Below are 21,038 nucleotides of genomic sequence, written 5' to 3' on the forward strand. Positions count from 1 at the left end.
CACTGTTCTGTAAGTGGGTAATCAGAACTCTGCGTAGTTGGTGTGAGCCAAGACAGGGCCTTGGAGTATTAGAAATGGAAATGACAGGCGTACAAGTGTGAGAATCTGACCCTTTCATGCCATTTCACAGGAGAAAGGGACAACCCAAGAAAATAAGATGGAGGGACAGACAAGAGAGACACAGGATAACTTCTGTGATGGGGGAGAAATCATCAACAACAGCGACAGAACTGACTAATCCTGGCAGCAGGGGTCCTGCTATATAGGAGGGCTGACTCAACATACCCTGAACTGCATCCCATCTAAGATTTAAAACAATTCGCCTGTAAAATCTCTTGTGAGTGAGGATAAGCAAAATATATAATAGTACAAAACACTACAATATAATTCAATTCACAATGCAAAGAGAAAAGATGAGCTGCACAGCAATAGGTATGGCTAAATTTTAAACAAGAGCACTAATACACAGCAGGCTCCAGCTCCAGGGAGGTGTGGAGATCCTATAGTGTGCCATCCACCTTTTTCTCACTTGTTCTGGCTACCGTGCAGCATTCAGGGAGCTGGGCCTGTTGGCAGCCTGAAAGCACCCTCCCCTATCTGACCTGGTTTACCAGCTGGACTCTGGGCTTAACTGACGGGTGACTACGACCAGGGAGCACTGTTGAGTTTCTATCAGTGCCTGGCACACTCTACATAATGTCCTTTCTGACATGAAACTCCCTGAGCATTCACAGCTAAGAAATGTCTACTGTGGGTTCATGAGGATTTTTTCACAGGCCCATCAAAAGGAGAGGTCTGGTCAGTCTCGGTGCCTTGGCATTTATATCTGGACAGGTGCTCCACCTCCAGGATGTTGCTCTTAACTGGCATAGGCAGTCGGTGTAGCAATCTGATCTCCTCTTCTTTTGCCCCAGTGCTCAAGTCTAAGTCTGTTAATCTGTCTCTTATGATGCTAGAGACAGAGGATAAGTTGGATACACCTCTAAATGGGCATATTTAATCAAGGTGATACAAGTTTAAAGAAAGAAAGAAAGTTGAGGTGAGCATGAGATATTCATGCTCAAGATTTATTTTCTCTTTATTCTACCCATCTTGTGGTTAAAGAGTTTGACAAAAACTATTTAACTTAAAGTTGTGATGCTACAAAGAGATGTCTCATCTTAACCCAGTGCATTGATGTTAATTAGTATGAAAATCTAACAGATTTTCACAGAACTCATTTCAGGCATGTGCGCATGCATGCAAGTACTTATGTTCTTGTGCATGTGTACAGGATATAGAGGGTGAATATGCGTTTTTGTGTGTGTGACTTAGACATCTTTTATTCATGCCACTGTGACTTGCAGGAGCCATCTTGAAATTACATCTTTAATGGTCATTGATCCACTCCACCCCACGGAGCTGGATAGTATAAATGTAGTCCCAACACAGACTTTTTAAGTAGTGTGCAAGGTTGTCAAACACCTTCAAAATGACTGAAAATGTATTTTTCTTTTCTGGAAAACTACTTCAAATTACTGAGCTTAATTCTTATTTTAGTGTTCACAGTGCCACTAGCAGTCCGATCAACGTCAACATCATCCTCTTTGAAATAAGCTCTATAAGCTATTGCCTATTCCCTATCCTCAATAGCTCTTTCCAGAGAAAACCTTGAAATAATGATGGCCATTATTCTGTTCTCACTCACAGGAAGGACAATTACCCATAAATGAAGAAACAGTCAGCACTATTTAAAAAGGTTGTTCAGTCACAGTTCAACTCTTCAGTGAACGGGCAGACTTGAGCGATAGTGTATTGAAAAGTCAGCAAACAACGACCTAAAATAGTGCAAGGATGTCTGCAGTAACAGTTCCTTGTCCTTGACTAACAAGTTTGACAACGTGACCGCAAATTCAAATCAAATTTTTGTGTTTTCTTCCTTAAGCCCCCTTGGAATTGAGTTATCGCCAAACATGATGAAGCAATAACCTCTACAGTTTAGGTCAGAGAGTATGATAATACTAGTCCGATAGCGAACATCCCCACCCTTATTTGAAATAAATATTCATTTCATCTCTGCTCTTGGTCTCCACACAGCTCCCTCTGGTTCAGTGGTGTGTAAACAAGTGCTACATGTGGTGATATTGGCAGAGGTCTCTCTGGGTTACGGTGTGTAACTGAGATAGAAATATATCATTACTGGGTGGGGACTGAGGGGATCTGAGGGACAAAGAGACTGAGAAATAAGAATATTGGATTCCATTCCACACACACAAGCTTATGTCCTTACATGCAGGCTGTCTACTCCATCTGTCGGTTTTGCTCACACACATAAACGAAGATACACACACTTAGCATAGGGTGTCCGTTAACTGCATGCGAATGGGTGATGGACTGCTCCAGTGGCTCTGCCGGTAATATAATCTTTTCTATTCCCCCAGATCCCACACCAATATGTCACAATTGTCATTTATTCCCAGCATGGTCACCCACAATCAGATGGCTTTTTTTTTTTTACATTGAACACACCCTGATCCAGGATGATGAACACTTCAAGTGCACTCACATACACCTACACATGCATACATACATTGTGTATTAACGTGGGTTGCCCTTTGTGTTTGCTTGCTTCATGTTTATTTATATTGTCGGTTTTGAATGTGGAAAGAACGTCGAACAGCCGGAGAGTGGCTTGCACACAAATAAACTCCATTGGTGAGATATATAACAAGTCAGACTGACCAGTCCAGATAATAATCCACACGTGGTTATACAAAAAAGTGTACCAATTAGTGGCAGAAATGCATTTATGGTGTGACAAAGAATGTGTAAAATGTGTGAATCACAATCAAGGGAACTGACTTTTTCCTGAACTAAACATATCCTGAATAATCTGTCTCTAACAATAAGTCTGACAAATGCATTACACTGAGTGACACACTGCTAATTAAAAACAGCTACTTGTCAGGGATCAATTATATCATTCACCTGTGAAACCAACAGGGGCTTCAGCATTTATATATACTTTTCTACATTTATATATAATTTCTATGGTGTAAAATGGTAATGGTGAAAAGGTTAGCCACTAAGGAAAAAATGTGTATAAATGTTCATGGATTTGGTTTGATCAGAGGTGATGTCAAAATCCGATTAGCATTTTGTCTTTACTGTCAAGAGTCGGTGTGTGTGCTTTTTTTGTTAGTGCAGAGGATGTTCTGAGGAAGTCTAAATAAACATGACACAGATTCAATATTATCTCCTAACTACAGTTAATTTAAAGGAAAGATACCATGACATCTGCTTAAAACTGTGTGCAAAACCAGCATTGATTTGGGCCTATCTGCTTACTTATATGGACCTTGGGAAACCCTAATGTGAGATAGCAGGCTGAGCTGTTGGGTCTTAAGCCAGGGTAGAAAGGGTGTATTGGTAGACACCAAGAGAGCTTTTCAGTGAATTCAGTGAGGGCCGAAACATCACCCATCTGATCGAATTTCTTGATGAGTCCAAAAGCACATCTGATAAGAATCGTCTAATCTGACATTTGTATAAAGTCTCAAGATTCTGCTTTCTGTTTTGGGACAATGTTACCAAGATTTCAGAAGAAGGGTGACATTGAACACACTATTCATGTCCTTTTTGGGCAAAGAAATACAACCTTGTTACAGTGAATAATATACTGATATAAAACTGTACAAGACCCAAATTAAAGGGAGTAGTGTGCCAAGCTGAGGAGAGAATTATAGCATATGACCTTAATGAGAAGGCGTATCCTCTTGAGACTACCTTCCCTTCAAACCACCAAGGATATCCCTGACTACCTGGTAGCTTTCTGTGTTAAATTAAAAGAACATTATGTCCTGGCTATGTTTCTATTGCCTTAAAGGAAACTCTTCTCTCAGTAGTGGGAGAAACAATAATCACCTGTAGAGACACAATAACCCTATAAGGGAAAATACCCACTCTGCTAATTAGAGTATATTCTTCTTCTATAAGCTTCATGTTCCTCAGAAGGGCAACAAGAGGACATATAAAGTGGAGTGACAAACTACTATAATACATTAGTTTACTAATAGATTAGTTAGATTAGAAAAATGTAAGAAAAAAAAAAAAAATAAAAATAATAATAATAATAATAATAATATATAATGCAAGTTGGGAATCTACTCATAAACAGCATTTAATGAGTGAGAGATTGATAACATTATTGTTTATATAACAAAAGTGTGATAATAATGGCTATAGAGAGTATCAAGTATTCCGAATGATGTTCAAGTAATAAACATATGAGGTTTTGGCAGTGTCAATGAGCATAAGGATAGGAAAACTGTAAGCATGCTGGTTCAGTGCTGTTTGGAGGAAGAAAACTCAGTTACTAGGTGTTTGTTAAGGCATGTCTACTATAGACCTGCAATCCAAAAGTTATTTAAAAAACTGTACACATTGTACATTAATTTAAGAATGGGAATACAATGACTATGTCTGTCTTCTATCTGGCGTACATTGCTCAGTCAATGTTGTCTGTGATATCAGAGAAGTACTGATAGCAGAAAGAGAAAGCATTAATATGCAAAGTTAATAAGAAAAATTATGCATGCTTTGGCAAAAAGGATTTTTGTGGTTTATTAATCCTTTGTATATAAGCAGTGAAATGAACTCTGTGAAGTGTCTGTGTGTTTCGCATCCCAAATGTGATTTTACTCTAAATTCTTCTACATTTAATTGGGCGTTTAGGATGTACAACACCTGGCTTCTTGTTATTCTCACCACTGAGTTTCATTGATCTGTTGGGTTACACAAAGATTTTGATTGTAGTGTCTATTATAGTGTCTTACCAAACCTGCATTGTTTTTTGGCCGTTCTAATATAAGAAAAAGAAAACCTGTGATTCTCAAGCCTATCTATTTGTTTCACTTGCAGTCAATTTAAATAAGAAAAGGGTGATTTGCATTTTTTTTTTATCTGCCTTTATTCTACTTTGTAAACAGCAGAGAAACCTTTGTGAAAAGTTCTGCAACCGTGCTGATGATCTGTGACAGTCTGTCCCACTGGGTTCTACATTTTATTTGATACAGAACCGCATCTGTTTCTCTCTTCCTCAGAAACCTAATTTCATCATTTCATATCCCTTGCTCTCTTTTCTAAAACTCTCTCTCTTTCTCGCTCTCTCTCAGTCTCCTGTTCAAACAATTACAAAGCGGATGGTTCATCAAGTAGAACAAAGCAGGAGCAGGGTGGAAATGTGGTGTGTAGTCCAGCCAGTGTGATTTAGAACAGCCCTCTCATAACAAGGGAGGTTAATGTATCAGTTTCAGGCCAGAGGACACATGCTGAATCTGCTCTATTAGAAACAACTTGTTCTGAACAAAAACACACTGTTAAAGGATGCACTGCAGCAGTTTCATGGTATCAGTTTTATGGAAAATACTTTCTGCCCATTCAAAATAGTATTCTAAAACAAATTCATATGTTATGGTACATTTGTGCTTTGTTTATTATAAAGCATGGTCTGAGCCATGCTGGATTGGAAAATCCATATTTGTTCGTTTCTGACAAAACTATGGAGATGGGGCTGTCTCTGCATATATAACATTTTAAATTGTGGGCCTAGTTGAGTATTTTACCCTAAAGGTGAACTACAGTATAGCTTGGTATTGGAAATATCACTAAATGTGTAGCAACATTACTAATAGCATAGAATGGTTTTATCTTTTTAAAACTATAGTAAGTACTATGATAAATTGCTTCATTGAGAAAATGTTAACAAAAACAAATATGTAGTCCAATCAAATGAGTTACATCTTTGAAAATCAATTTGCCATGTTTTAAAATAGCAAAAATGAAACCCTTGACATACTGTCTGTATGACATTACACACACTGTGTTAAAGTGGCAGTGATGCATCTGCAGATACAGATGTTACATACCTTTGATCTCCTTTTCATTCCTAAACCAGCGCAGGTCGGCAGCGGGCTTGCTGCCGTGAGTCATGCAGGTCAGAGTGATGTGGTCTCCCTCCATGGCAGGTTTCGTCAGGCCATCGATCTCTGGCTTCTCCGGCACACCTGAAGGATTGAACAGGAAATCACAGCGATGGAACTAATTCACACACAGCAGCATGTCATTATGCAACAATAATATTGTAATGCCTTATTGGAATTTCTCCTCCAGCTTGCGTTCCTGCAGGGAGATTAGACAGCAGACTACAGAGCAGCATCCCTGAGCAGTTTCCTGCTTGAGAACACATCAGGGAGTATTCTTGCTGACACAGCCGTGAATGGTCTCCCATCTCTGGTCCTCATCTTTAAGGGTAGGTTCAACCAAATTATAATTTGGCCAGGTTGTATCATATCTGTCTCTGAACTAGAACTATTTGCTACAGAAGAAAACAACAGAAAAAAAACTTCTTCATGGCTAGCACGTGATGAAAGTTGAAAAATATGTTTTTGTGTGTTTGTGACAATGTGGGTTAGGGGTAGCAAAGGTGACTACATAGGAGGCCATGAGGTTGTACAGCAAATGTTAATTAGTGGCCTTTCCTATAATGAGTGTTTTACGTGTGTGGAGTCTGCCCTTCTAATGTCAATGAGCAATAAGTCTGCCTCAGGCTGAGTGACTGAAAGGTCTGTCAGTCAATGCCATTGACTGACTTTGGCCTCATCTGTCTCACCACCTCGTGTAAGGTTTATTACCAGACTTAAAGGGCCTCCTGTTTTCTGTTTACCATCCTTGTGAACAAACTGTATGCGCAATCCTAACGATGGCTGCTGCTTTGTAGATACAGTATGCAGTTAGATTTATCCCTCTTAAAGGTGCTGTAGGTAGGATTGGGAAGATCCAGGACTTAGCCAAAAAATTTGAACATCAAAAACTTCTCAGTCCCTCCCCCCTTTCTGCTAAAGCCCAAAACGTTCTCCTAAGCCCCTCCCCCCACAAGGGAGAATGAATGCTATACAATTGGCTATGCAACTGCTATTGCAACTAATGCTTTGCTATGCAAATGTATAGGTTTCAAGTATGTGAAGTGCCCCTATATCTAATTAAGTACTGTGCTGTGCTGTGTGTGTGTGTGTGTGTGTGTGTGTGTGTGTGTGTGTGTGTGTGTGTGTGTGTGTGTGTGTGTGTGTGTGTGTGTGTGTGTGTGTGTGTGAATGAGTAAGTGTGGCTTGACTCAGAGAAGTGTTTGATGGTTTTGCTCCAAGACCAAACCAAAACAGATCAAATACAATGTTCATCTTATACAGTCACGTTCCCCTTAACTGTGCATGTTTCTCTGCTCATTTGTGCGTTCTGGATTTATACATGCTGAGGGGTATTTGTGCTGTTGCATGACTGTTTAAGCATGACCAACAGCGTTTTGAAGACGTGAAAAAGAAAGGAGAGCTAGATTTCTAATGCGAGGTGAAATTTCCTGTTCACTGAATCACTAATGTTGCCTGTGGCCATTGTGGTCACATTTCTTTATGCTAATCACACATTTTATTCAAAGTTTAGAGAAGTCATGTTTATGAGAAGTTACTTAGAACCAAAATCAAAGTCAGTTACTAATAATAATGACACTTTTGTGTTGTGTATCTGTAATGCTAAAGCCTGTCATGTTGAGCATTTTTTTGGCCAAGCTAGTGGCGTGGCTCTTGGGATGGCAATGTCAGTCTGTCGGTGGGTCCACCACTTTGGTCAAGACTGAAATATCTGGTGAACGGATTGCCATGCCATTTTGTACGGACATTCATGGCCCCCAGTGGATGAATTCTTATAACCTTGGTGATCCCCTGACTTTTCCTCCAATGCCCCCATGAGGTTCACATTTGTGGTTTTGAGTGAAATGTCTCAACAACTCTTGGATGGATAACCATTAAACATTTACTGAACACATTCATGTGTCCCTCACGATGAACTGTAATAACTTTGGTGACCACTTTACATCTAGCCCCACCAACGGGTCAAAATGTTCCAGTAATTTGTTTTATGACCAAATAACTGCTAACTTATGATATTCCTATCAGCTTCAGCTGTACTTTGTGTTTAGTTTAATTAGCAAATGCTGGAATGCTATCACACTAAACTAAGATGGTAAACATGGTAAAACCTTACACATGCTAAACTTCAGCCTGTTAGCGTAGTCATTGTGAAAAGTTAGCATGCTGACATTTGGCTCAAAGCACAGCTGTGCCAACATACAGCCTCACAGAGCCACTAGCATGGCTGTAGACTCTAGTCTCGTTGATGTTTATAACCTTACTGTTTTCATACCCTATAATTCATATTTGAATAATTATAGTCATTTATTTATAACTGTATTTATATTATATCTGTCAATCAAGCCAGACGAAAGCGGTCAGTTAGCTAAACTTCAAGCGTGCATTAAAGATATAAAATCCTGGATGACCCACAATTTTCTGATGTTGAACTCAAACAAAACGGAAGTTATTGTGCTGGGACCCAAGCACCACCGAACTTCATTATCTAAATATATAGCTACCCTAGATGGTATTGCCCTGGCCTCCAGCACTACTGTCAGAAATCTAGGAGTCATTTTTGACCAGGATCTATCCTTTAACGCCCACTTAAAACAAACCTCAAGAACAGCCTTTTTCCATCTTCGTAACATTGCCAAAATCAGGAACATCCTGTCTCAAAACGATGCTGAAAAACTAGTCCATGCATTCGTAACTTCCCGGCTGGACTACTGTAATTCTTTACTATCAGGCTGCTCAAATAAGTCCCTCAAGACCCTCCAGCTGATCCAGAATGCTGCAGCACGTGTTCTGACAAGAACTAACAAAAGAGATCACATTTCTCCTGTATTAGCTTCTCTGCATTGGCTTCCTGTAAAATCCAGGATTGAATTTAAAATCCTTCTCCTGACCTACAAAGCACTAAATGGTCAAGCACCATCATACATAGAAGAGCTTTTAGTACCTTATTGTCCCACTAGAGCACTACGCTCCCAGAACTCAGAGCTACTTGTGGTTCCTAGAGTCTCTAAAAGTAGAATGGGAGCCAGAGCCTTCAGCTACCAGGCTCCTCTCCTGTGGAACCAGCTCCCAACTTGGGTTCGGGGGGCTGACACCGTCGCCACATTTAAGAATAAACTGAAAACCATCATCTTTGATAAAGCTTATAGTTAGGGAGTGAGGAGTTGCAGCATAGTAGAGTAGAGGGAGGCAGGAAGTACAAGCCCGTTCCGGCAGGGGAGAGTACGAGCCCGGTCCAGGGCCCCTCTCTTTAGCCTGCCTCTCTTAGTTATACTATTATAACTCTAGACTGCTGTGGGAAGCTCCTTCCAAGGACACAATGAGCCGCTCCCTCTTCTCTCTTTTCACTTGTCTCCTTTTGTGTGCATCTTAGTCCCAGAAATGCATGTTACTAACCTATCTCTGGGGAGTTTTCTCCCCGGAGTCCCTTTGCTTCTTCTTCACCCAGAACATCGCCTTGGAATTGGGTGGCACCTACACCGGGGTCCTGGGTGCAGCTGACGCTATGGACTTACTACACCCTGCTACGCTCTACGTTTCCCCGCAGTGTCCGACTGCGTCCTGCCGCGTCCAACCGCGTCCACCCAGGCTGCTGTGCCACACTACACCCCGTAACGCCCTGCTGTGCCCTACTATGACATGAACTACTACGACTACCATTGTGATCACTGCTTCACTATCTTTATTATGACTATTATTGCCACCATTCACCACTCCCCCAACTGGTGCCGTCAGACACCGCCTACCAAGAGTCTGGGTCTGTCCGAGGTTTCTTCCTAACAAAAAAAAGGGAGTTTTTCCTTGCCACTGTCGCTATAGCTACTGCTAATGCTTGCTCTTGAGGCAACCACTGTAATAGTTGGGGCTTCGTAAAGTACAGAGTTTGGTCTAGACCTACTCTATCTGTAAAGTGTCTCGAGATAACTCTTGTTATGATTTGATACTATAAATAAAATTGAATTGAATTGAATTGAATTGTATTTATAGTGTTTTGAAAATTCAATTTGTGGGTAATAGATGAGCACGTTTGTATTGATTATCCAAAATATTTTGAGAAGATCTGAATGTGAAGATTGAACATTTATTTAACAGTTTAGTATTTGTTCAATGTGTTCTTGTTTTCATTCCCAGCACTCACTGTCCTGAAACAGAGGCAGATAAACCAGGCCATTCCCAGAACATTTTGTATGTTTATTAAATCTCCCTCCATGTTTCCTGGCTTGCACCATTAACTATTGTTCAGTATTGCAAAATAATTTTCTCCATATCCTTATTGAGCAGAAGCCTTTAATGTCTCTAATTCTCTGAATGCTTGTTAACACAGAGAGCCAGCTAATGGTCCTGGAGTGCACTAGGACATCTATTAACATTAGCGGAAACTAATTGGCAAAATAATAAGCCCAGTGGAAGGAAATGAGACAATGTTTGTGTGGGGCGATGATCACAACACAAACATTACTAGAGGGCCCAACAGTATGTTTACATTTGTCTGCAGATGATGGTAAGTATTTGTATTTGTATTTGTATTTGTATTTGTAACCATAGCCAATTTGTTCTTTTTTTTTTTTTTTTTAAACAAAAGCAAAACTAATACATTATTTAAACTTAAAAATCAACCAAAAAACACAACAATACTACTCAAGTACTCAAAACTTCACCTCCACCAAGATTGCAGAATTGTCTAGAGGTTTCATTTTAGTAATAATGTTTTGAAATTAACGTACACACAAAACGGAATTCACATATTGATAAAATCATTGCATACATGTGCCAGTAGCCAGAGTATTTTTTTTTTTCAAGTGTTGCATTTTTAACAAACCTTTGAAATATTCTGGGATCTGAACCAAAAAAATACTCTCTTTTCCCTTGGCCCATGGCCTAACTTTCCACGTAATTTCATTAAAACCTTTCAACACGTTTTTGTCGTTTTTGTTTGGTGACGTATTGTTGTTTTAAGGTCTAAAATGTACACACTCAACAGTTTATACTATAGACCTTTTTCACAGCAGAAATGTTCATTTGTAATAGTAGGAAAAGTGCAGATGAAATTGATAACATTAAAAATGGCTCAGTTCCATTAAGTGTCCCAGTAAGCTATTGCAGTGAGCCAGCATGAACAATACCAGGACCACCTCCTAAGTAGAATTTAGCTATCATTAATGTATTTAAATACACCTGTGCTTTTCCTACTATGACATGTCAAAATGTCTGTTGTGAAAAACAGGTCTATTGGTTAGAGCCCGACCAATAAATCGGCGGGCGCTCTACAACGTCCCTGTTGGCAACACTTGTGTTTAACCCTTTAAGTTTCATATCTTAAGTTTGTATTTTTATACATTTTATTAATCAGAACTTTAATATATTTTGATGTTCCTCTGTTCTGTTGTGACAATAAAACAAACAAGTTTATTTTTAAACTGCATTATCATATTATTTTAGTGAGGACTCATAAATAACTACAAATAACTAATGTTAGGGAAATCTGTTTATGTTTTGTGACGCGTTTCTGGAATTTTTAAAAAAAAATATATTGGCCGATATATCGGAATATCGGCTTTTTAAATCACCAAATATTTGTATCGATATCGGCCTTAAACATCCTTTATCGGTCGGGCTCTACTATTGGTCAGCTCCTATGATTCAAAGAACAAGAGCTTCTCTCTGAAGCATTCTTCATGTTAAACAATCCTGTAGACATAAATTACTATAGAAGATGCAAAAAATACCATCATTTTCCACAAATAGTAGCCTACGTAGACCATAAGGCATTGCAGCCACGATAAATGTGGATAAGTGAGGGATGCAACTTTTTCTTTGTTCTTTTCTTCTGCCTAATCTACTACTTTTATTTCTTTACAAATGTGTGCTCCCAAACTGAAAGCAACCCCTGTTGTTTACTTCTGGGAAATGTAGGATTTTCTTAACTATGGTAAACCAGGCAGGAAAGATTGATGTTGAGGAAAGGTGAGTACACCGACAAACTGTTATTACAGACTGTATCTTATGTGTATTCGCAAATTAACATTTCCTTTAAATACTAAATATTACTTACCTAGAACAGTCAGGTAGGCTTTGGCTGTTCTGACAGGCATGGTGAAGAGAGAACAGGTGTACATGCCTTCATCCGTCAGAGTGACATCACTGATGCTGATGGTCAACTCTGACCACGATGCATGCACCAGCTCAATCCTGTTGTCCCTTAAAGCTGGACAGAGAGACAGACAAAGAGTTAGTAAACATTTCAAACTAGAAACTATGTGAAGCTTGATGTCTATTCTCTACATGTTATGTCTATAGGGGCATGCTATGCACCAACACAGTCAAATAGACAGAGGGAAAGCAAAAGAGACAGTGTAGAGGAGGCACACTGAGAGACATTAACGAATGTGAGATAGCAACAGCAGGAAACTGCAAAATGGAAAAGAGAGATCAGTGGTATGTTAATATTTTGCTGTCCTTCTATTGTATGCTGCTAAACATGTGCATGTTGTTGACAAATACTGTAAATACTGTATGCATGAATATATTTAAATGCATAATTAATCAATAATCATATCACAATGTGACCTCAAAACTGAACTTTCTGTTGAATCTGAAAATGCATCAATACACCTCTACAGTGAACCAAACTCACTCAGTCTTCTCTGGGGGAAACCCTTGTAGACATTTTACTTATATGAAAATGTAATCTTCCAAAAGACATAACAGGAATGGAAATCAATACTGCAATAACAGGCTGAGAAAAAGGCCTAATGAGAATTTGGCAAGATGTGAGGGTTGAAATGGATTTGCTGAAATTGGATGACTTGTTGAAAGATACTCCATGGTCTTCGAAGTAGACTTTCTACTTTATGTCTGTGAGAGTGAGAAAAAGATCTTCAGAACGTGGTAACACCTTAAAAAATATGTGATTCCTGCCTGTTGTATCCAAAGGGGTGCATTTTTATATAGAAAACAAAACCGCAAAAAAGGCTGGTTTGTACATTAAACAAAGACTATGTGGATTGTTGAGTGCAATAACAAGTACATTCATTCTGTCTGTGAGAAGGTTTGTGCCCTTGGCTGCTCAAGAGATCTATGCAAGCCTTCCTTTTGCAAGTACAACACCTTTCTACAAAATGTATTTAATATGAGTAGCCAAGGCTACTTTGCTTTATTATTATTTGTATACAAGTGTTTATATTTTCTTTTATGTAAGGTCACATGAAAGAATATTCTTATCTTATCGTAATTTGGGAGATATCATATAAAAAGTAGAGCACCCTGGTTTTGTAACCTCTCCAAAAAGATTTCAATAGTAATGGGCCATTACATCTGTGTGTAGAATACTTTAAAAAGTGGCTGGTTGGGTGGTGAGAAACGAGAGGTATCTAAAACACTGAAAGTGATTCAACATCATCAGCTTTAAACCAGCATGTAACCTTTTCTCAAACTACAATGCAAACCCTAATTACTTTATACTCTTAACATGTGATCAATTAAAAAGATCTATAAAAAAAAATAAAATAAATATAAAGTGTTATTTACGAAGGACGTAATTTGTCAGTCCCTAGTAAATGTCTATAGCCCCTTGAGGTGACTAAGAAAGGTGGTTTTCGGCACATAAGCTGCATTCTTTTTATAGCGTCTGTTTATGCATTGCTGCAATGATCACAGAACTGACAAATGTAGAGAAATGTCAGCGAGCACACTATCTCATGTCATTTGGTCTGCCGAGGGATGAATAGCTTTGCTTTGCCGGTTCCACGCTAAACACCTACAGTAAAAGGCAGTAGAGTTGTAATCAGTTTGGCTAAACGACAGCTGCTCTCTTTCATTTATTATTGCATTTGTTCTGTCCCTTCCAGTCCCTCGCAACACCGGTTATCTCTACATGCTGTGTACTGAGCCTGAGCAGGCTTGACACATTGATATGAGCACAAGACATATCTTTAGGCTTGGCACGGGTGACAGTACATTCCTGTTTTTATGCGTGTGTGTGTATAAGTACACATTGCCATCAATGCAAGACCACCGAATTGGATCTATTCTAACGCACTGGCAGTTCAGTTAATGACGAGACCTGTCCTGAAAAAGATAGCTATTTCATGCACAAAATGTGTACACCTTGTCTCATCAAAGAACACACTAAGACAAAGAATAGATTATTTTGACTGATTCTAGACAAAGAACAGATTCTCTTTGCCTCTTTATTTCTTTCTGCCAGTTTGTCTCCTTCCTCCTACCCCCACAGACCTCATTCTGTCGACTCAGGCTGCTCCACTAACTTGTGAATGTGTACAAGTTAAACAATGCTTCTTTTCAACTGTTGTCGTATTTGCTTTGGGCAAGGAAGTATGAGCAGGCAAATGTCAGAAAATACATTTACTGTTGCTGGCATGCTGGTTGTGGTGATGCAGCTTTACTTTCTTCCTTCGCTTTCTTCAACAGCCCATTCTGGGAAGTTGTTTGTGTGAGACTGAGGGACAGATACATAGTTATTTGACTTGTTGGTCTACTTAAGCAAGGTAATGAAAACTCAGTAAAGCTGTGATGATGTTGCATCTGCATTTATAACAAGAGGGCCTAACTGAAACGTGACTTAACTAGTAATATCAAAACTCCCTGTCAATCATCTACTGCATTATATGGTAATGAACACAGATAATAATAGTAATAGTAATACTAAAGATTTCCAGTTTTATTGAATTTGAAGATTATGATCATTCAGATTTTTGAGTTTTCTCTCAGACCACTTGAATTACAATATGCTGAACAATTATTTTTGCCCAACAACTAAACTGCCTACCACAGCTTTAAGTGTTGTTTCTGCTTTTTTTCAGTGGTTACAGGCAGAGATCAGGGTAGTTTAGATGCCAAAAAGCAGGAACATCCTGATCTCCCTGGAAGGGTGGATTTAAAAACAAACGAACATGAAAGGTGTCGTATATAACCATGCAATTGTGATATAACTGGTAAGGATGCCATAATAAAGTCAAAATACAGAACATTTGTTTTTTAATCAAATGAACAAAACCTTAAAAACAAAGTCCCACATGAATGGCTCTGTCTTTAAATTCTTCTTAGTTCTGATAGTTTTATAGCTTATTTGTTGGACTTAATTTAAATGGGACATATATATATATATATATAAGGGCTGTCAGCGTTAACGCGTTAATCGCGATGCGATAAAAAAATTTTAATCGCATTAATCGCATTTATTAATTTATTTTACACTTCACTCGGCTTCGCGTCGTGCCTAACAGGCTACTATTTTGACCCTTTGCATCACCGTTACTTATCATCAAGCTGCCACCTCCTCCTAACACATCCTGCTGCTTGATGGAGAAACACAGCAGCAACACAATCTGAATGGAGCTTTTTATTTTCCAAAACTCCTGGACGGCTCGTAGACAAGTCGAAAGCCATATGCACGTTGTGTAAAGCCGAATTAAAATATCACCGAAGCACGTCAAGCTTGAGCTACCACCTACAGAGCTAAGCATAGTACAGTTAACGTGATGCTACCCGCTAGCATGCTGGAGAGTGCTACTTGCCGACCTGTGGATGAAACCAAATCCCAAAATAATTACTACAGCTCTTGCGAAATGGGTGGCAACTAACTGCAGACCTGTCAGCATCATAGAAGACTCGGGTCTTAAAGACGTACTACGGTTGGCATGTTCTGACCTGTCTCGTTGCCGTCGAGGGGGACAGTAGTTTTCACGGATACACAGCCTGTACGACACGGAGAAAGCAGCCACACTGGAACAGCTGCAAGGTGCTGCAAACGCTGTCTCATTAACCGGTGATCACTGGACGTCAGTGAGTAATCAACATTATTTAGGAGTTACTAAACACTATATTGACTCTAGTAAGGATAGGGATTTTTAGTTTTTTATTTAGGTACTTGGAGGAATTGTGCAATAATGACAGATTCATACATTTTTCTTTTGTTTACAGTAAATAAATAATTACAAATCTTAAAATCAAGTTCATAAAGTACTTTCTTTGCATTCATTTGATTCCCAATCAAGATACACTAGTAGAAATTGCTTTCGATTGTTAATATGTACTTAAAAGCTGTTCTGAAATGCAAAATAATAGAATTTTAATCATGTGATAAAATATGTGATTAATCGCGATTAACTATAGAAATTCAGCGATTAATCACGATTAAAATTTTTTAATTGTTTGACAGCCCTAATATATATATATATACATTTATATTTAAAGTGCCCATATTATGAAAAAATCACTTTTTCTGGGATTTGGGGTGTTATTTTGTGTCTCTGGTGCTTCCACACACATACAAACTTTGAAAAAAATCCATCCATGCTGTTTAGAGTGAGATACGGTTTCTGAATGTGTCCTGCCTTCAGTCTCTGGGTGAGCTGTTCAAAATCGGCACGGCTTGTGACGTCACAAGCCGAAACGAGCAGGCTAACCGCAACCATTAGCTCGTAGCGTTAGCATGCTAACGCTATGGCTAACGCTAGCATGCTAACGCTAGCATGCTACCTCGTTCTCAATAGCAAAGCACTACTACAACACACACAAGTTCACCATAATCTACAAAAGAACTACTTACATGTGCGCCCTCATTTAGAAGTCTCCCAGCTAATCCTGCCTTGTAACTGACCAAAGTTGTAGAAACAGCCTTTCTTTTACTGTCTATGGAGCTAGCTAGCTGACATGATCTACATCTGAGCTACTGGGCATGTGCAGTGCAATCAAAGATAGTACAGAAGAAGAAGAAGAAGAAAAGAGGTCTCACTCTGTAGCTAAAACAGAGACCAGCTGAAAAGAGGATCTGCAGCAGTGAGAGAGAGCACTGCAGTACAACACAAATATGGTGTTTTTTGAAAATTAAACCATGTAAACTTATTCTGGTACAACCTTAAAATACAATTATGAACCTGAAAATGAGCATAATATGGCTGCTTTAAAACATGAATACCAAGGTTTCATGATTTGTTTTGATTTTGCACTTGAAATATTTTGCAAATGTTGACTTTACAGCTGATCTTGGAGATTCCAAAGACCATCCTTATGCAAAATAAGAAAGGAGTGAACACACACACACACACACAACACATCACTCAATTGGTTTATAGGATTTTTTTAGAAATAAACAAGAAGGTCTCTATTTTTCCCTCTTCTCAGGAGCAATGTAGCCTCCTGTCTCTCATTCCATGCCCAGTGAAAGGTTGGAAAATCAACAGAGAGAGCAGAGGAGAGAAATGTATCCTTTGCTACCTGTCTGTGAAGGTGCTGCAGCTGCCTGCCATCCATTAGAGTCCATTAGTGCCGTCAGTCCTGAATGTGTTCATGGAGGACGGCACTGTCGACAACAACAAAGAGTGGAGGATTTGTATTCCACAATAACTACTTACTGAATGTACAAACATATGTTTTGCTCATTTAGCCTTAATCTGTGTCTGTCTGTGTACATAGTAAGAGAGACAGGAAGCAAAGCTGCACTTCAGCATCAATCTTTGATTTGTTACTGCAACAAATGGTCAATACACCTGTGTCTATTTTGCTGCTGAAGTACAAAGGAGCTTACAGTTTGTGTGTGCGTGAGAGAGAAAGAGAGAGAGTTGTCTTTTATACTTTTGCTTGCCTTAATCTCAGCAGAACTAACACAATACCTTGAGACATGACAATTTTATGAGTTTGCCAAAGCAGATGCAGTTAGATATTCAGAAACCCAGTGGGGGCGGAAAGATTCCTCATGTTATTACAACGGCTGATGACCGTCGGCTTATAGGCCATGTTGAGGTTCCTCTGAATGCAGCCATGACCGATCAGATAACAGAGCGTAAACGGCCATAACACCAAAGCCACAAGGCTCTCTGTTCCCTAACAGTATTCCGAAAGGGACAGAACAGAGAGGGGAAAAGTCAGCTGTCTTTTAAAAAGGATGAGAAGAAAGGCACATCTTTGAGAAGGAAAAGTGAGACAGAGAGACGCTGCACAGAGAAAAGGTTAAATATTTTTTGTTTCTTTCAAATTAAATTAAAGTGACATTTTTATTCTAAAGGGAAGACATTCAGTCAGCCAGTGAAATAGTCTTCTTGAAAGTATGATGTTACATTCAATCATAATCTTTGAAACATTATTGAGTACCAGGTTAATAAAATAAAAAAGTGTGTATGGAAATTTCCACCAGATCATTTCCTCTCACTGCAGGCCTAACTTTTTATCCCATGAAAGATGCTTCCTACTTTACAATTTTTTATTTTTATTTTTTTTAAACATCCTGCTAATTATTTGTTTTCCAAATTTTCATACTGTACTGTATCTTGTGAATGCATCTCATGAATACCCACAAGTACAGTCACAAAAACATGACACAACAACCTTTCCCCTGCTTCAAACCCGATTATTAGTTATGGGGTTTGGTCTTTTTGTTGAGAATCCACATCTGACTATGACACAGTCAGACGTAGTAAATGCTATTAACATGCTGTAAATGCCTGTTTCATTTTGATTGCTATTAACATTATGATGCAGGGATGACATAGGGCTCCCAAACTGTCAAATAAATTATTCATGTTTACAACACTTGGTGTGTGGATCCCACAACAGCTTAATGGCAATCTCTTTGTCCACTTGTTTCAGACCAAGGAAACCAAACTACAGGTATGAAAGTTATCACACAGCTGATGGTTTCGTGATTCATCAGTATATTGCCAGAGTCTCACTAAAATGCAACACATCACCGTGTAGCTGTATTATGGTGTGCTGTGTAGGCATACAGCACATACCTACATATCTAAATTGGCTGCATATCTAGCAGTTTTCCTACGGCTTCTCTCCATCATTAAAAGCACCAGGTGAGTAACCATAGTGTGTGCGGGCATGTGTGTATGAAGGGTAATTACATTTGTACATTAAGGATGTGTTTATTGTATTGGCATACAGAGTGCATGCATAAGCAAACAGTCATGACTCCAAACTCACTCACTTTAAGGCTATCATGTTTGCACATTTCACTTAGCCCTTTTATCCCTCGTGTCCTTTCCTCTCCCAGCCTTTCCACTGGCCTCCCCTCCTTCCTCCCCTCCCTATCCATTTGTCTATCGAGGGACAGTATGTATTAGAATAGAACCTTGGCAGGTGTTTGTTCATTCAACTGACACACTTTTATAATGAGAAAAGTGCAAATTTCAGAATATACATTCAGCTGCCTGTGTGTGGATGTGACTGTTCCTTTTTCTTGTCAACAACCCATCTGGAGACTTGAGCTGGTCTGTGTATGTGTGTGAGTGTGAGGGTGCGATAGAGAGAGAGAGAGAGAGAGAGAGAGAGAGAGAGAGAGAGAGAAGCAACAGAATGCAATGTTTATTGAAAAGCTTAATGTATATTCTGTATCTCAGCCGTTTCTCAACCTCCATTACATGTTATACCTTTCCGAAAGGCCCACCAGCTTTTTAAAATGTAAAATGTGCCATACTCCATACAGTAATTGGCTTGTGGAGATTTTCTACTGTGACAGAAATGATTTCCTTTCATCAGTTTCTACCTGCCATGCCGAGTTCAGTGGGACACCTCCACCAGCCCTACTTCATTAAGTCCTTGTGAGAAGCAGGTCAGTGAGGAGACAGCTCCTGCCTATAAACCCTATTGTGTTTTGCAGAGGGATACATTTTCCCCCTCTGGCTCCAAAATAGAAGAACAAGCACCTTGGTCTATACGGAGACTTTTCTAGGATACCCACTACAGCTATCCTTCAAAAATGACTTTGAAAAGCATTTGAAAGAAAGTGGACAGTGGTGGTAGAGCCACATTTTCATTTTGAAAATCTATTATAAAATATGGTTTCTTTTCCCCCAAGTCTGTGCTCTGGAACTTTCTCCCGGAAGAGAGAAAGAAAAAGCCTGCCACTAAGAGTGAGCTAATTATTCCCATTTGCCTCAGGTATTTTTCGCTATACCTCCTAGATGATAAGTGGCTCTACTAATAAAGGCAGTAATTACTGGATATATTGCTTCATTTGACAATGTAGTCTCTTACTCTTTTCAGCTGTACAGCGGAAACAAAGCTGACATTTATCTGACACCAGTTTCTCTGATCCATAGGCGACACATAGATCTCTGCCTGTAATTGTTATACCTGTCAGCAACTATAAATACATTGCAAAGTATGTAGAAAAAGCTTTCTTTTTAATCAAAAGCTGAATGTTATACTCAAACAAAGACATGTGCAAAGTGAGGCGACAAAGAAAGAAGACGCAGAATGCTCAAGGTCAAAGTAAAGTTTGCCTGTGTCTTTCGGAGGTGATAACTGCGTCTGAAAGCTCTCATAAAACGCCTCCTTAATTCCTCCCCTTTATCCCACCAAGGCCTACATTCCATCTCCTTTTTCCTCTTTTTCTTCCTCTCATGTTTTATGGTGCTTGTCTTGGGGAGAGGGGACTTGTTAGGGATCTTTGGAGATTTACAGTCAAGTTTTTTTCTATTACAGAGAACACCGTACCAATCTTGAGGACGATATGAAAGGATGTTTCATAGAGGCACTCTTCCAGGATAAAAAAGACAGCTGTCTCAAAAGTTTAACTTTCCTGCTAAGATTAAGTTTTGAGAGAAAGTTCTGCTACGTGTTTAATAAAAAGTCTGTCAGGCATTTCTTATTTTGTTATTTACTTTGGAAAACTTTTAAAAGCCTATCCCCTAAATTGCCCAGGCACAGATACCCTGAATGCATCAAAGCTTTCATGGTTGCATACTGGAGAGGTGGAATGCTTGACATTTCACATGCACACACGTACATGTGCACCTACATACACACACACAAACATGCGCTCACACAAGCATAAACAGCCAGCAAATTGATTCAGACAGCTGAATATTTGACATCTGAGGACCGAATAGCTTCATATTTAGCAGCTCGGGGCCTAAAAACGAGCAGTTGGCCCTTAGCTGTTCACCCAGAACACTAATCTTAATGTTTAAACAGATTCAATCAATCTGCAGATGGCATAGTGAAGGCAGAGATGTCCACTAGGTATAGGAGGCACTTTGGTAATTTTGCAAACAACATCAACTTATTACCTTCCTTACACTACAAATTACGGATCAACTGATACTGGTTTTT

At 39.2% G+C, this 21,038-nt stretch overlaps 1 protein-coding gene across 5 annotated transcripts in view; it reads right to left on the bottom strand.

Moving 5' to 3' along the window:
• cadm2a (cell adhesion molecule 2a) overlaps positions 1-21,038 on the bottom strand; it is a 230,508-nt gene that overhangs the window by 29,857 nt on the left and 179,613 nt on the right. For all 5 annotated transcript variants that reach the window (XM_031319909.2, XM_031319910.2, XM_031319908.2 and 2 more), the window contains 2 exons: positions 12,010-12,162; positions 5,907-6,044 (listed from right to left, as the gene is read on the bottom strand). In XM_031319909.2, coding sequence (XP_031175769.1) covers positions 5,907-6,044; positions 12,010-12,162 — 291 coding nt within the window. The remainder of the gene's footprint in view (positions 1-5,906; positions 6,045-12,009; positions 12,163-21,038) is intronic.

Source organism: Sander lucioperca, chromosome 13 (assembly GCF_008315115.2).
Source record: "Sander lucioperca isolate FBNREF2018 chromosome 13, SLUC_FBN_1.2, whole genome shotgun sequence".
Taxonomy (NCBI): domain Eukaryota; kingdom Metazoa; phylum Chordata; class Actinopteri; order Perciformes; family Percidae; genus Sander; species Sander lucioperca.